This window comes from Cervus canadensis, chromosome 8 (genome assembly GCF_019320065.1).
Source record: "Cervus canadensis isolate Bull #8, Minnesota chromosome 8, ASM1932006v1, whole genome shotgun sequence".
Taxonomy (NCBI): domain Eukaryota; kingdom Metazoa; phylum Chordata; class Mammalia; order Artiodactyla; family Cervidae; genus Cervus; species Cervus canadensis.
This window is the reverse complement of record NC_057393.1, coordinates 78199215-78214774: the sequence shown is the minus strand read 5'-3', so window position 1 is coordinate 78214774 and position 15560 is coordinate 78199215. Positions and strand designations below refer to the sequence as shown.

The window sequence follows — 15560 nt, the reverse complement described above, 5'->3', positions numbered from 1 at the left end:
TATAATCCTAGTCTTGGGTTCCTTTGCTAACTTATCAGGGGAAAGTAAGGGAGAACGAGATATGATACACTCTAGCGTCTTTACCATTTGTCTCTCATTAACATGCAACACTATAACCTTCAGAATGGCAATACCCAGAACCATGTGGCAATACCCTAGGTCATAGCTATAGCCCACTAGGAACTCCTCTGACTGAAATCTTCAGCGCCAGTCTCACAAAGTTGTTTATGTGATACAAACTGGTCAAAACCACAGTCTCACTGGCGCCGTGTGGAGGGCTGGGGCCTTGTGCAGGCTGGCGAGGTACCTCAGGGTCTTCCTGGGAAGGAAGCTGCTCTCTCTTCTCCTTCAGGCAGCTCAGCACAGCATCTGGAGTCTCCTCTCCAGAGGAGCTCGGCTCAGGGCCCACGGCCTCCGGCTTCCCATTCTCTCTGCGAACTGTGGGTTGCTCACAGGGCGGGGTTCTAGGTGGGCCTTTGGGAGCACTCCCTTGCTCTTCCGACAGCTTCAGCTTTAGTTCTAAGAGAAATGTGGTGAGTTACCACGAGTACGCAGACTCATTGGTCTAGTAAGAGCAAAGAGCCTTTCAGGAATTTCTCCCCTGATGCCGAGTGGAAATGAACAGTGCTGATCATGGCTTTCCACAGGGCAAGGGCAGCCTTAATAACCAAGGCCAGTAGCACACACTCCCCATCAGATGTGAAAATAGAGGGCTCTTGAGGTAAGGATCTCATAGAAGTAGAAGGATCATGAATAGTTTAAATTTCAGAGGAGGAAGACCAGAGGTACTTGGCCCCAAAGTTTTCACCTGTTATCTGCCACAGCACCTAAAATACTACTCTCAAAGATTCCTTTCCTCAGGTTTTGAAAGTTGTGCAGTCATGAAGAGCCCCCTGTGGAAATGCAAGGTCTACTGGAAGACCTTACACAAGGCAGTCATCTGAGGATATACAGGAAGGGCAGGGAACGGGAGATAGAGTGCCAGCCCCAACCTGACAGATCTCACAATTTTGTCTAATGCCAATATTTAAAATCCAGAAATCACCATTATTGCAATTTGGCTTGATATAAACCTACATAAATAAAAACAAAAGGGCCACCTGGGACTTATTAGGAAATTCTATTTCAGAATATGCTAGGGGACTGGTCTTTTGAATGAGGCCATTTATATTGATTTCTCAATTACATAGCACATTTTCTTTGTCTGATGTTTGTTTTTTAGTTAGGCTCTGGTGTGGTGTTTAAACACTGCATACTTTATAAACCTGCTACATCACTACAGTTTAATACCACTGAATTAATTTAGTATTCCTTTCCAGTTCTTTATCACCATCCTTCTAGAAATCTGGAAAAGCTCCTATGTCTCTAGGTATTGAAATAAAAATGTAGGAAGAGGAAGAAAATAAATTTTTATTGGTAAAAAACTATAGTCCCTTAAAATGGATTTGAGAGTTAATTAATACTCAGACCACCATCTCCAGAGAGACAGAGAAAGGATTAGGAGGCAAGAGAACCGAGTTTTACTCTGAACTCACCACCTTCCAGCCATGTCACCGTCCCCTCTCTCTGGACATAAATATCCTCCTCTGTGAAGTTGGGGTATGTGGAATCAATGACTACTCAGGCCTCTTCTGTTTCTAACATCCAAGAACCCAATAAAGCAAGGAGGTGAACACTCCACATATCGAAATGTTCCTGGCACTGAAGTGAATCATTCCACTTGGGAGGCTGGATTTCCTCAGTCCCTTTATATGCAGATGTATTCAATGGGATCAAACAATGAAGGAAACCCAGGACTCTATTTTAAGACAGGGCCTCCAAACTCGGCAGGAGACAAGGTTAAAGAGGGCCCAGGTAGAAGAGAATCCAAAACTGCTTGTAGCACATTATCATAATTTTAACTTCTTCCTTCCTTGAAAAGGAGACTCCCTTGGCCGGCATTTACCTTTGAGCTGTTTACGACCTTTAGCCAAATCATTCATCCATTTCAGGACTTCAGGATTAGATGTCTTGTCACCATGGGAAGGCTGCAAGGGAGGGGAAAATGGGGGTGGAAGGAGGGAAAGGGAGGGAGGGAAAGAAAAAAAGAGAGAAAAGGAAAAAAAAATGTTAAGCAGTGGAGGCACACAAAGATAGTTCAGGAACATATATAAAGCTGGGAGGGAACTTCAGGCAAGCTATCTCCAGCAGATGAAGTTGCGTCTGAGAAACAGAGCAAACATTCCTGACTTCCTCCACTCTTTCATCCTTGCCGTGGACCTTGTTTCTAAGCACGCCTGGTCACCTGGCATTTTTACATAGTCCTCACCATGCCAGTGCCCCATAAAGTCTACCTCTCAATCACCTTGTGGGCTACCCACACCTGACACCCCATGGCCAGGTCACTCTTTGTATCAATGTAGAGGGCCATACTGACACAAACCAGCACTTCCTCCCTTGCCTCTGTTCACGGTTTACGACCACACCCTGTCTAGGGAATACTACAAACTGGAAGCTTTAGCTCCTATCAGTCACAAGCTCCAAGCTGAAGAAACGAGACCCCAGGATCTCTAAAACCTTATAAGTCTGAGAAGTCAGTATGTATGGAAGAATCCTCATCCTCAGATTTCACTCCTCACTATTTACAGACTCACTATTCTGCTGGAGTAGCATTAAAGATCAACCATATGCGTGTGGACTTGGGCAAATTATTTAGCCTCCCCATGCCCCAACTTGATCTAGCAAATGAGGATTTAATAGCATCTTTCTCATAAGGTTTCTATGAGGGATAAATCAGTGAATATGCATGAAACATGATGAGTCTGAAACATGAAACATGATGAATATGCATGAAGAAAAGTCCCAGGCACATGCTAAACACTATAGATGTGTTAGCTAGAATCTAAAATATTATTACTGCTATCGTTACTGGCAGAGGGGACAGTAGTGGTGGTGGTGGTCTTACTACCAGATCTTCAAAGGAACCGTAAGTCTTACCAACACACACACGTAGGATAGTATGTCCTCACTAGTAAATAATCACACCTGGATGTGGCAATAAGAATATAGCTTTAATTTTAGAAGACTATGACTCAGTTCATACAAATCATTCACCTTGATTTCTGGATTTCTTTTCAGAGTATAAAAGTGAATTTTCTATAGAAAAGAGAAACTAGGAGAGAAGAACAGCAAACATACCCACTCTGGTAACTTAAACACAGGCTCAAGAAATTAGCCGTTACTTTGAATTGGGAATATATTAATAGCAAAGAGCTATATAGGCATGCTCAGGAAGACATCATAAACACTGCAATAGTAGCCAGAAATGTGTGCAGTGTTAGTGACAAGACCGGCAGCTCTGCTGTGATTAAGACTCTATTAAATCCATGTAACATCAGCAGGTTGTTGGTGAGACAGAGAGACATGGGGAGAAAACTGTGTTCCTCTCAAGTCTGAAGAAAGAAACAGTGATGGTGTAAGAGGATCATCAAATGTACACGGGATTGGATGTTTTAATTGTGAAACACAAAACATGGTTCTGTCACTTCTATAGAGATGTAAAATCCATACAGCTTAAAAATCAAGATGCAAAATAACACTGAGGGAAGATTCCCCTCCCCTTCACCTTCATGGAAGCCCAGTGATTTTTTTTTCCTACAGGAGCCAAGAAGGGAGACTCTGGTTTCCAGGAGGGAAGCCCTGGTTTCAGGACCATGGACAGCGACGCAGGGACACACCTCCAACGGCTGCTCCTGGTCCTACTCACCGTCTGCTAGAATGACCCACTGGACTACTTCCCTGATACAATGTTAAGTACTCTGACTGTGGGTAACAGTCTGGTTATGTGAACAGTCAATATTTTATACTTGGCTTCTCAAAATCCTCACAGAACTCTCCACATTGATCTAAAAACATCCTGTTCTCTGGAACATTCCTTTTTCACTGGATATGCTCCACACAGTTAATGTACTCTTTTTGAAATACTGTTAAAAACAAAAAATCTAAGACCCTAAGCCAAGGACCAATGACCAAGAAGCAAACTTACACTACTGCAAACAGGACTTAGTAGAAATTTAAGGCTGAATTTTCTGGCAAAATATTTGAAAGCCTGAAATCATTTTCTAAAATGAATTTTGTATTTCCTTACTCCTGGGAAAGCTTTCAAAAAAGGTTAAATCAAGCTGAGAAGGATGGCAGCTCTCATATCACATAGAAAGTTTTCAAACACAAGCTGTGGATCTTCAAGCCTTCTAACTTCTGGGCTGAAATATTTCAGTTTAATAGGCCCCAAGGGCCATAAACCACAAACTTAGTGTAGATATTGTTCAGTGTGATTTAAATGGGGCTCCTGAGTCACATAACTGAGGGTGCTGCTGGACCAGACTTGTGATTTGCCAAACACGCCAGTGGTAGAGAACCCGCCTATTTACGCAGGAGATGTAAGAGGTGTGGGTTCAATCCCTGGTCGGGAAGATCCTTTGGAGAAGGGCATGGTAACTCACTCCAATATTCTTGCCTGGAGAATCCCATGGACAGAGGAGCCTAGCAGGCTACAGTTCAGGGCATCAAAGAGTCGGACATGACTGAAGCAACTTAGCACACACACTCATGCAAAGACAATTCAAAAGACATCTTACAAAGATTTACAGATCAGGAATGAAAGGACCCATGTTACTGTCTTAGCTGTGATTAATTCTTTGCTGTGTGAACCTAGGGAAGTCACTTCCCTTCTCTGAGCCTCAGTTTCTTCAGTGGTCAAACAAGAGAAGACTAACTAATCCTTTCTAATTCTAACACTCTCTAATTCTACTGAAAGTAGACATCTGGCTGAAACAGGTTTTTTTCTAGGTGCATGAGTCTAACAATAGTTAAATGTAAAATGTAAACGTGTAGGAAACAAACACAGCTCTGGACAGGAACTGAAATAGTTATATTCAACAGAGCAGGAAGGATGTATATTGTATCAGGGCATCAGACTAGCATGGAGGGCCAGCAGGAACTTGGATTCAAAAATTAGCAGCAGGTGCTGTTAATTCCACAGTCAGGCTTCCAGGAAGGAAAGCCATACACACAGCAACCAATTCAAGTCCAGTGACATGTCAAACCTCTAACCACAGCCTGGCATCCAGACAGGAAGGGTGAGGGGAAGCCCTGTTTCCTGAGACACAGAAGGTTCTGATTACATCAAAGACTTTCACACACAGAGAGAAGTCGTGACCATGAAGTCTTTTACTGCTCCCAAACCCATCCATCTGCATGTTTAAATGTGTGGGCAAGTGTCTGCTTTGGCCCTAAAGTTTCTCCAGACAAAGGCAGGAGGTGCCAGGAGGAATTATTTTCTCAAATAGCCAACTGCCAGGTGACCTGTTATATATTCAGACTCTACACAATCTAGAGTCTATATCTGCAGGCAGAAAAATCTACTGGAAAATTAATGTCTATAATTTTCCGTTTTACTTCAACAAGGCAGAGGTTGTCATGGGATAGCCTGTTCAAGTATCACTCAAACAGATGAAAAAGTTAGTAATATCTAGGACCACTTACTTCCCTGGTGCTAAAACTGTAAGAAGCAACACATATGGCCTCCCTCATTTAATACAAACCTAAGAAGTCACTATTAATATTAACTCCACTGTTCAGATGGATAGAATGAGACTCAGAAACATAAAGTAACAAGACCCAAGTCGCAGAGTTCATAAGTGGCTGTGCTTGGATTCAAACCCAGGTCAGACTGATTCAAGAACCACCAAGTAAGAACTATTAACAGGCCCCTGGGGATGGAGGCCCTAGCTGTTTCTCTACAGTTTCCAGTACAAGGGCATTGCAGATCCAGCAACACTCCAGCAGCAGACAAGGAAAATCAGCTCCTCTCGGGCCATATGGACTTTTCAAAATGCGGACACTTTAAGAATTTTACTCCACTCCTCCATTGTAAAACCAACTCATCTTTAACCACCCCAAACCTGAGATGCTAGGACACAACTACCTTAGGAAGGCTGTAAGTCCTTTCTGGGCCTCCTGTTCCTTATCTGTGAAATAAAGCCTGTACTTACAATGCGCACAGCACCCTCTTACTACATGAAAGACCATAAGCAGCTGTGGCTGCCTGACCTCAAGGAAGAGAAGAGTCTTTAGCACCCTGACTGAAGTTGTCTTGAAAGCTAATCTGATTTTTCTTTTCCATCCATTTTGCAAAGCTAAAAATTACTCCTTACAACCCCTCTTTTAGTGAATTTGCAGCCACTGTGGGAAGCACAGGACAGGAAGAACAGGAAAAAGAAATATTACTCACAGCTCCCTCCCAAGAACTTACCCACACCTCAGGAACCAGCAGATTGCCTCTGGACCAACTGCTTAGTGAGCCTTTAAATATTTTAAGATGTATGAGACCTTATCCCCTGTTCTCTTTTATTCTAATAACAAGCTGTTCTGGGCCCTTTGCCAAAAATCCAGTATCTTTGTGCAGTTCTACACGGATATGATTTTTCTCTATGCCATGATCACCATTACAGACAATAAATAAAACTAGCATTGGGACATCAGGACAGTTAGCTCTGACTCTATCGCTTCTTTTTTTTTTTCATTTATTTTTATTATTTGGAGGCTAATTACTTTACAATATTGTAGTGGGTTTTGTCATACATTGACATGAATCAGCCATGGAGTTACATGTATTCCCCACCCCGATCCCCCCTCCCACCTCCCTCTCCACCCGATTCCTCTGGGTCTTCCCAGTGCACCAGGCCCGAGCACTTGTCTCATGCATCCAACCTGGGCTGGTGATCTGTTTCACCCTAGATAATATACATGTTTCAATGCTGTTCTCTCAGAACATCCCACCCTCGCCTTCTCCCACAGAGTCCAAAAGTCTGTTCTGTACGTCTGTGTCTCTTTTTCTGTTTTGCATATAGGGTTATCATTACCATCTTTCTAAATTCCATATATATGTGTTAGTATACTGTAATGTTCTTTATCTTTCTGGCTTACTTCACTCTGTATAATGGGCTCCAGTTTCATCCATCTCATTAGAACTGATTCAAATGAATTCTTTTTAATGGCTGAGTAATATTCCATGGTGTATATGTACCACAGCTTCCTTATCCATTCGTCTGCTGATGGGCATCTAGGTTGCTTCCATGTCCTGGCTATTATAAACAGTGCTGCGATGAACATTGGGGTGCACGTGTCTCTTTCAGATCTGGTTTCCTCAGTGTGTATGCCCAGAAGTGGGATTGCTGGGTCATATGGCAGTTCTATTTCCAGTTTTTTAAGAAATCTCCACACTGTTCTCCATAGTGGCTGTACTAGTTTGCATTCCCACCAACAGTGTAAGAGGGTTCCCTTTTCTCCACACCCTCTCCAGCATTTATTGCTTGTAGACTTTTGGATAGCAGCCATCCTGACTGGCGTGAAATGATACCTCATTGTGGTTTTGATTTGCATTTCTCTGATAATGAGTGATGTTGAGCATCTTTTCATGTGTTTGTTAGCCATCTGTATGTCTTCTTTGGAGAAATGTCTGTTTAGTTCTTTGGCCCATTTTTTGATTGGGTCATTTATTTTTCTGGAATTGAGCTTCAGGAGTTGCTTGCATATTTTTGAGATTAATCCTTTGTCTGTTGCTTCATTTGCTATTATTTTCTCCCAATCTGAGGGCTGTCTTTTCACGTTGCTTATAGTTTCCTTTGTTGTGCAAAAGCTTTTAAGTTTCATTAGGTCCCATTTGTTTATTTTTGCTTTTATTTCCAATATTCTGGGAGGTGGGTCATAGATGATCCTGCTGTGATTCATGTCGGAGAGTGTTTTGCCTATGTTCTCCTCTAGGAGTTTTATAGTTTCTGTTCTTACACTTAGATCTTTAATCGCTTCTTATTTGCAACACTGTCACACCAGCACAAAGGCTGGTGTCTCTCTGAGAGAAAGGATGAGATCAGGGTTTGTCCCTAAGAGTGGCCTGAATAGATGTCACTTGATAGGTGCTCATCCATCAACCAGAAAGTACTTTATTGTCAAAGAAAACTCTCCCTCATTCTGTTCCACAATTAGAGATTCCATCCTTTGTGCCCTTAATAGGTTCTTGGATTGTGCTGTGCTTAGTCACTCAGTCGTGTCCAACTCTTTACGACCCCATGGACTGTAGCCCACCAGGTTCCTCTGTCCATGGGATTCTCCAGGCAAGAATACTGGAATGGGTTGCCATGCCCTTCTCCAGGGGATCTTCCCAACCCAGGGATCGAACCCAGGTCTCCCACATGGCAAGAGGATTCCTTACCATCTGAGCCACCAGGTATGCCTAAGAATACTGGAGTGGGTAGCCCATCCCTTCTCCAGGGGATCTTCCTGACCCAGAAATTGAACCGGGGTCTCCTGCATTGCAGGCAGATTCTTTACCACTTGAGCTACCAGGGAAGTCCTAATAGGTTCTTATCTAAATGCAAATGACTCCATGTTGGATCTGCTTTCTTACCCCAAATACAAATGAGAAAAAGTTAAAGAACAAATAAGACCATAATTCAAAATCTTTCCAAATTTGAGTCCTAGGAACACTAGTGATAGTAAGGTTCCTCAGGGGAAAAAAAGAGAGAGAGAGAAATCAATAATTAAATCAGTTTGGAAATAAGAGTTGCAATTTGTTGCTAGGAATTATCTTAGCAGAGATCAGTTGACAGACCCAGGAGGGACTCTACTTATGATGAGTCCTGGGTTGGCCGAGGGGAACTGAGCTGTCCCCAGGCACAGAGGTATACTCAAAAAGGAAGGACAGAAAAGCCCATATGCCTCTGACACAATCCACTCATTTCAAATCACAGGGGCCTTCCTTACCCGGTACTTCTTTTCTTGTTCAAATTTTTCTTCAAATTTCCTAATTTTCCGCTTGAGGCTCTGGATGTGCTTGGTGAGCTGGGTGATGGTCTGCGGCTCCTTGCCATCACCACAGCTGCACCGGGAAGAACTGCGGAGCCTGCAATGATCCAGGGAGGGAGACAGTCATTAAAAACACTATCGTATATAAAACAGATAACTAACATGGTCCTGCACTACAGCATAGGGAACACTACTTAATACTCTGTAATGGCCTATCTGGGAAAAGAATCTAAAAAAAGAGTGGATACACGTATATGTATAACTGATTCACTTTACTGTACATCTGAAACTAACACAACATTGCATATCAACTATACTCCAAGAAAATGTTTTTAAAAAGATATAAATTATAACAAAACAATTATGGCTGGTTCACCTTGTTAAACAGCAGAAATTAATACAATATTGTAAAGCAACATTCTTTCAATTAAAAAACAAATTAAAAAAAAAAAAAAACAATGGTCTTCCAGTAAACACTGCTGCTTATCTACAAACCCAGCTTCCTGGATTATCAGAAAAGTCCAGAGGCCAGCTCATCATTTGATGAGCCTCCTATGGTAGCATCTGCTGGGTATTGGAGACCCCTGATTCACAGAACTCCATTATAGGCAAATGTTATCAAGGAATTTTGTCTACAAAGGTCAGAATATTAGTCTAGGAAATGCATTTCCTAAATCTTGAAGGATGCCAATTTCAGACAAATGAGACCACGTTATCCTCAATAAATGGCATGCATGTGTGCTTGTGCTCAGTCTTTTGTGACCCCAGGGACTGTACCCCATTCAAGCTCCTCTGTCCATGGGATTTTCCAAGCAAGAATACTGGAGTGGGTTGCCATTTCCTTTTCCAGGGGATCTTCCTGATCCAGGGACCAAACTTACATCTCCTGCATTGGCAGGTGGATTATTTACATCTGAGTCACCAGGGATTGAGCCCAGACTAACAATATGTTCAAAAAGGATTCAGATGAGTAGTTAAGTTTTCTTGATATAATAGAGCCTTTGTGAATCTGATAAAAGAAATGGACTCCCTCTCTAGAAAACATGTTTATTTTCTCACCTAACATACTTTAAAATAGTAATAATTCACTAACTCCCTCAAGTCCATCAGTAGACAGTCCATGGAACAAGGTCTGGATAAATTCATGAGTGACAGCAGGAGGTATTAAGGAGAATGTAGGAATTCCCAGCACATATATTTAATCAAGGGAAGACTCATTTTAGCTATGCATCAAAACTACTAATGGAACTTAAAAAAAAAAAAAGAACACATAGTTTCACATTTTTCTTTGTGGGGGAGCTATTGTAAGCTACCACTTTTCTAGAATCAAAGAAGAAATTGAGATGAACAACTTGCCAAGCATTGCCACAATCCATCCATTGAGGCCACTCCTGGACACAGAAATAATAGTGAGCTCACCAAGAATGGCATTTCCGGTATTTGCATGTGCACATTTCTTAGGATTCTGGTCATTTCATGAAAATCATTCAAACACGTGAGCCATATGGCAACTTGTGTCTTGAGACCATTTCCTTCTGAGACAAGAAAGCTTCAAACGGCATTCTTAACTAGAAAGTACACTGATCTTTTTGCCATGTATGGTTCGGGGCCTGCAGCTGCTTTTGGTAGGCATGTTTGCTCTATTTTTGAAGTTTATTTCTAAACTTCACTGTAGTTTATAAATGGAGTATATGAAAACTATATGAAGTGAAGATAAGAACAAGATTTTTTTTACATCATAAACTGCTGAGTGCTGGGTGGAGAAGGGGCTGATTCGGGGTCTAGGTTGAATCTCTGGCTTTGGCTGAAGATGGAGCATCGTGGTGACAGCAGGGGGTTGTCGCCGTCGGTGATGTGACAGAGCAGCCTGCTAGTCTCAACAGAGAGCACGTCTTCTGGCGCGCTGTCCGCTTCATTCTGCCCATCTCTGTGCACGGGCGCAGGGTCTGAGGAAGTAAGATACATCATCGTGTCTCAGAAGTGACAGAGGGCTTGAGACTGTCACGTTCCTAAACAAAGATCATCAACATGCATTACAATGTCTCGCCTTTTTGTCATTTCTTCCTTCTGGGGATATGAAGGCCTTTCAAAATACTGTCATGTTTGTTCTCACAGAACCTGGACAGAAAACATTACAAGGCCAACGCACGCCAAAAACGGAAACGCAGATTATTTCAGTCCAAATTACAGCATCAGCATAGCCCAAAACTACAAAAATCCTCTCTTTATTTCATATTATTTACATATGTCAGAGAGTACATTATAAAATGCTAGAGTGGAAAAGAGGAAACAATTACATGGAACTGGAGCAAAAGATGAGGGAGAATAGTTATAACAACTGCCAGTGAAGGAACAGAAAGGAGAAAACAAAGGAGGAAGAGAGGGGTAGAGAGTCCTCAGACAGAAAATCACTCAGCACTCCTTAAACATGATGGAGAACTCTGCTTATTTACATGAGATGATGTTCAGAGTATGCTAAATGAGAAAACCACACATTTCAGCACAAGATGGTACACATTTCTGTGTACAAATAAACACACTAAATGATCAAAGAAGCTACATAGCAAATACAAAGCATGGTGGGATTAGAAATGATTCTAGTTCTTCTCTAAAATTTGACATACCATTTTATTTGGGACAAAAACCAAGAACGAAACCTGCTCTAAACCCTCTCCTGGGTGAGGTAACCTCTCTGCCTGAATTCTGTGATCATTCCCCTTTTAAATAAGCTCTTTAGCTCCCCCACCAGGGTCAGTCCAGATGGGGGGCACCCTTGTGCTACCCAGGTGAGGGGAGGGGGATGGGGAACAGGAGGATGCCTAGTCAGGGTGGCCGAATTAAGAGTCTTCCATCCTATGGTGCTGTACAGAGCTACTCAAAAAGATGTCAGAAAACTTCTCAATTTTGCCCAGAAAACAGGTTAGAACAACCCGGGGCTTTCTCCTATTCTGACTTTCCTAAAGAAAGAGGAAAAACACAGCCTTTCTGGGTGATAAGCGAATCTGAAAATACTGACAATCCACTTTTCCAAAACAAACATTTATCACAATTTAGGAATGGATGAATCTTGGTCAGGTTTAGAATGAATGGCTCATGTTTTCTAGAGCTTGAAATGCAATTTGCTTTGTGCAACAAAGGTTGGATTAGGTCCTTGTATGTTTTCAGGCAGCTTCTCCCCTGTTTGGCTGTAGGCTGGGAGGGTGGACAGTGCCTCCTATTGGGCCTCTGAAGTTTGCTGATAGCACTTTTGTCAGTGCCTGAGGCTGGTCAGAAATGGATGGGGTGAGGGCTGGGGAAAAGTTGGAGTCAGATGAATGCCAAAGCTAGGCCCACAGGCAGCATGACTAACACAACTCACCACAGGCGACACCCTTGCTAAGAATAATTTAGCCAGAAAACATTGCCATTTGGAGGGAGCACTGAGGAGTAACATGAATGACAGCATATGCTACAATGACCTTCAACATCCACCAAGGAGTGTCTGAGTGCCTCACCAAACCCTCCTCGTAAACCATTAGACTCTAAGAAGAAATTCATTTTATTCATGTTACCTATTTCTGGCTAGTATCATTTGGTATTAATGATGAGGAAGAGAAAGATCTTTATCAAGCACCTAGGACCAGCATATTTTTTGCTGAAATAGAAAGGATCTTTGGCCTTCAGCTCAGCTGTGGGGCCAGGGTAAAAACTAAGAGGCCTGGAGCCTCTCAGTGGTGCCTTATAATGAGTGGGGGCGCCTGGGGCCCTAGGCATATGACTAATGTGGGGGTGAACAAAAAGCTCTCAGCCTCTGAAACTCACAGAGACCTAAGATGTGACTTCAAAGAACCACAGGCCAGTGTGAATGGCTTGTTTTGAACTGTGCTGCAATTGTAACTGTAAATCTCCATGTGAGTGGCGTCTGTTTTTTGTGGCATTTTTTGTGCCATTAACATCACAACCTCTCTTCCCCACAGATCACCACCGAAGGAGGTGGTCCGAAAGGTCCCAAAGTGACCAGCTGAAAAGCGCCAGTCAGAAACTGGTGATCGGGTAGCACCTGATCTAAGTTGAGAAGTGGCTTAACTGAACCTGTGGCCACAAGCCTTTTGTGCGCATTTGTGGAGACAGGGTCATTGAGCTCCTTGCTCAGAAGAAGCCAGGGTAGCCTAAGTGCCAACCAGTATTGCTGCCACCCTGGGAACACAGCCCAGGCCTCCACTTGCAGACCCGGCTCCCCAACAGGGAGAAGCTTATGGCAATATTAAGTGGCTTCTGATGGGACCCTGGGAAAGGAAGGGGCAGCTCGCCAGGGTCCATGCTGTGATGCGTTCAGAGGGAGGGTCTGGGAACCAGGAGTGTGAGGTGCTTATACTTTCTTGTGGCACTCCAGTGTGTTCACTGATTTCTCTCCACATCCTTGTTTGGACCATCTAACAGGGCTGTGACAAAACAGTCAAAGGAGATCCGCTGTTCGCCATCACGCCTATAGTTAACAATAGTGTATCACTGACACTTAAAATGCACATAATCTCACATTATGTGCATTAGCTCAATAATTGTTTTTTCCTTGTGTGTTCTAAAATTTCTGTAATGAATACATCTTAATTGTATAGGAAGATAAAAACAATAAAAGTTAATATAAAAATTTGGGGGAAAAAAGGATACCTGAGAAGGGAAGTAAGAAACAACCCCCACAGACAGAACAAGAGAGAAGAAAGACTGTGAGTTTGAATACCAGGTCCTCCACCTGTTAAGAGGCACTTCAGAAAAAAGTGAACATTTTAAAACCTGTTTCTTCCTTCATCTGTAAAATGGGGAGAATAATGGTGGGTGCCTCTCAAGACTGAGGATGAAATGAAAAAAAAACTGTACCCCCTACAAAATTTTTGCCATATCCACATAAACCTATTTTTAATATATATTTATGTATGTACATATGTTTATGTTATACATATAATCTTAATTTCTTTTTTATTTACAAGGTTATGTTAGTTTCAGGTGTATAGCAGTGATTCAATTACTCTTTTTCGGATTCTTTCCCATACAGTTTATTACAAAATATTGAGTACAGTTCCCTGTGCTATACAGTAGGTCCTTGATGTTTATCTATTTTATATATAGAATTATGTATATGTTACTCCCAAATTCCCAATTTGTTCCTCTCCCTCATTATATATAAAATTATATACTATACATAATCTTAATTACAATCTATAAATTTTTTAAAATTTCAGCTTCATCTTAGGCAATAAGGGCCAAGAAATCATGAATTTGATGTGCTAGTTACATTTCTTCAACTAATACACATTGAAATAAATCCCTATTAAAACAGTGTTCACCCATGCATCCTTTGTATAGCATCTTTGGTAAAGCACTGACACGAGGCAAAGGAACCGCTAAATGTGGTAGCCCTGAGAACCACCGTTTTTTCACAATTATCAAAATAAGGAATTTGAATATGATCCCCTCTTACTGAACACCAGCTCCACAAAGAGTCCTTACAGGGTTAATGTGGGAAACGACAGCCAGCACACCCTCGACACATTGTACCTCCCACCACTTCTTATGTATAAATAAGAATAATAATCATATCTAATAGTTATGCAGTGATTCACTGTGCCCCCAAACTTCCAGTTAGAGTTTCTGCAAGGATTTAATCTTCAAAATAACCACACGGGGCTGGCAGTTACGTGATCTTCATTTTACATTCAGGAGGGAAGGTGATATGACTCCAGTCAGGGCCAGGGGGTCTGACCAATGCCTGAGGCAGAAGACTCCATGTCTCCGGCCCTGCAGGCCAGAGAGAATTCCTGGCCGCCTGCTCACTGAGCAGTAGGGGCCACAACGGAGGCATGTCGTTATCATCAGGTGTGAAGACCAGAGCCCATTTCTGAGCTGGCTGCAACCCCAGGCAGGAACAGATGCTATTTACAGCTGTTACATGAATCAGATTTTAAAAATATATTTTTTCCAATGTGAACTCTTAAGTGATTCAAATGTAAATCAACTATACTTCAATAAAAATTTTAATTATAAAGTAAATAAATAAAGTGATTTAAGATTTAAATAAATCTCTGCACCCACTTGAGATGGACTGCTGAGATCTGAGTCACAAATTAGACCTAGGCTTGTGGATTTGTTAATTTGTGCTTCTGGGTATGCCCATCCTAGTGGGCCCATATGAAGCACTGAGATACATCGCAAAATGCCAAACATCAGCCTTCGATGGTATTAAAAACTAAGTAAGCCAGAAACATGTACATGATTCTAATGAGGCTCAAGCATCAGAGTTCTTGGCCAGCCTTATCTCTAAAAGGGCCACCAAAACACAACCAAGAAACAAACTCAAAACATCTGATGGATACATAATGGATTCAGTTACAGAATGTGTTGAATTTAAACGGCTAAATACACTGAGAGCTTGAAGTCATCCCAAGAACTAAGCCTAGGGAAACAGATGAGCTTGTCTGCTCAGAGACCACTGGGAGGGAAGCAGTATCTCCAAGGTGAGGATGGGTGGGTAAAAGTAAGGACAGATGAAGACATATTCTGGGTGAATGAAGCTGATAAGCTACCAAATGGCACAAGGCTGGCACTCCTAGCAGGATTTTATGTGCCAGCTTCTGTAGACAGAAACATCAGGGAGCTAGAGGGGTGAGGAATTTGTCATGGTGAAAGCAAGGCTGGACTCCATGGCAAGCACCCTGCATACCCCAAGGGGCAGTTCGCCATCA

General features: G+C 42.2%; 1 protein-coding gene across 8 annotated transcripts in view; it reads right to left on the bottom strand.

Moving 5' to 3' along the window:
* The window catches only part of FAM13C (family with sequence similarity 13 member C), a 138208-nt gene that overhangs the window by 15430 nt on the left and 107218 nt on the right, over window positions 1-15560 (bottom strand). For 6 of the 8 annotated variants that reach the window (XM_043476913.1, XM_043476915.1, XM_043476914.1 and 3 more), the window contains 4 exons: window positions 10580-10790; window positions 8803-8941; window positions 1946-2027; window positions 308-519 (listed from right to left, as the gene is read on the bottom strand). In XM_043476913.1, the coding sequence (XP_043332848.1) occupies window positions 308-519; window positions 1946-2027; window positions 8803-8941; window positions 10580-10790 (644 nt within the window). The remainder of the gene's footprint in view (window positions 1-307; window positions 520-1945; window positions 2028-8802; window positions 8942-10579; window positions 10791-15560) is intronic. The other 2 variants (XM_043476916.1, XM_043476917.1) reach the window with 1 other exon arrangement.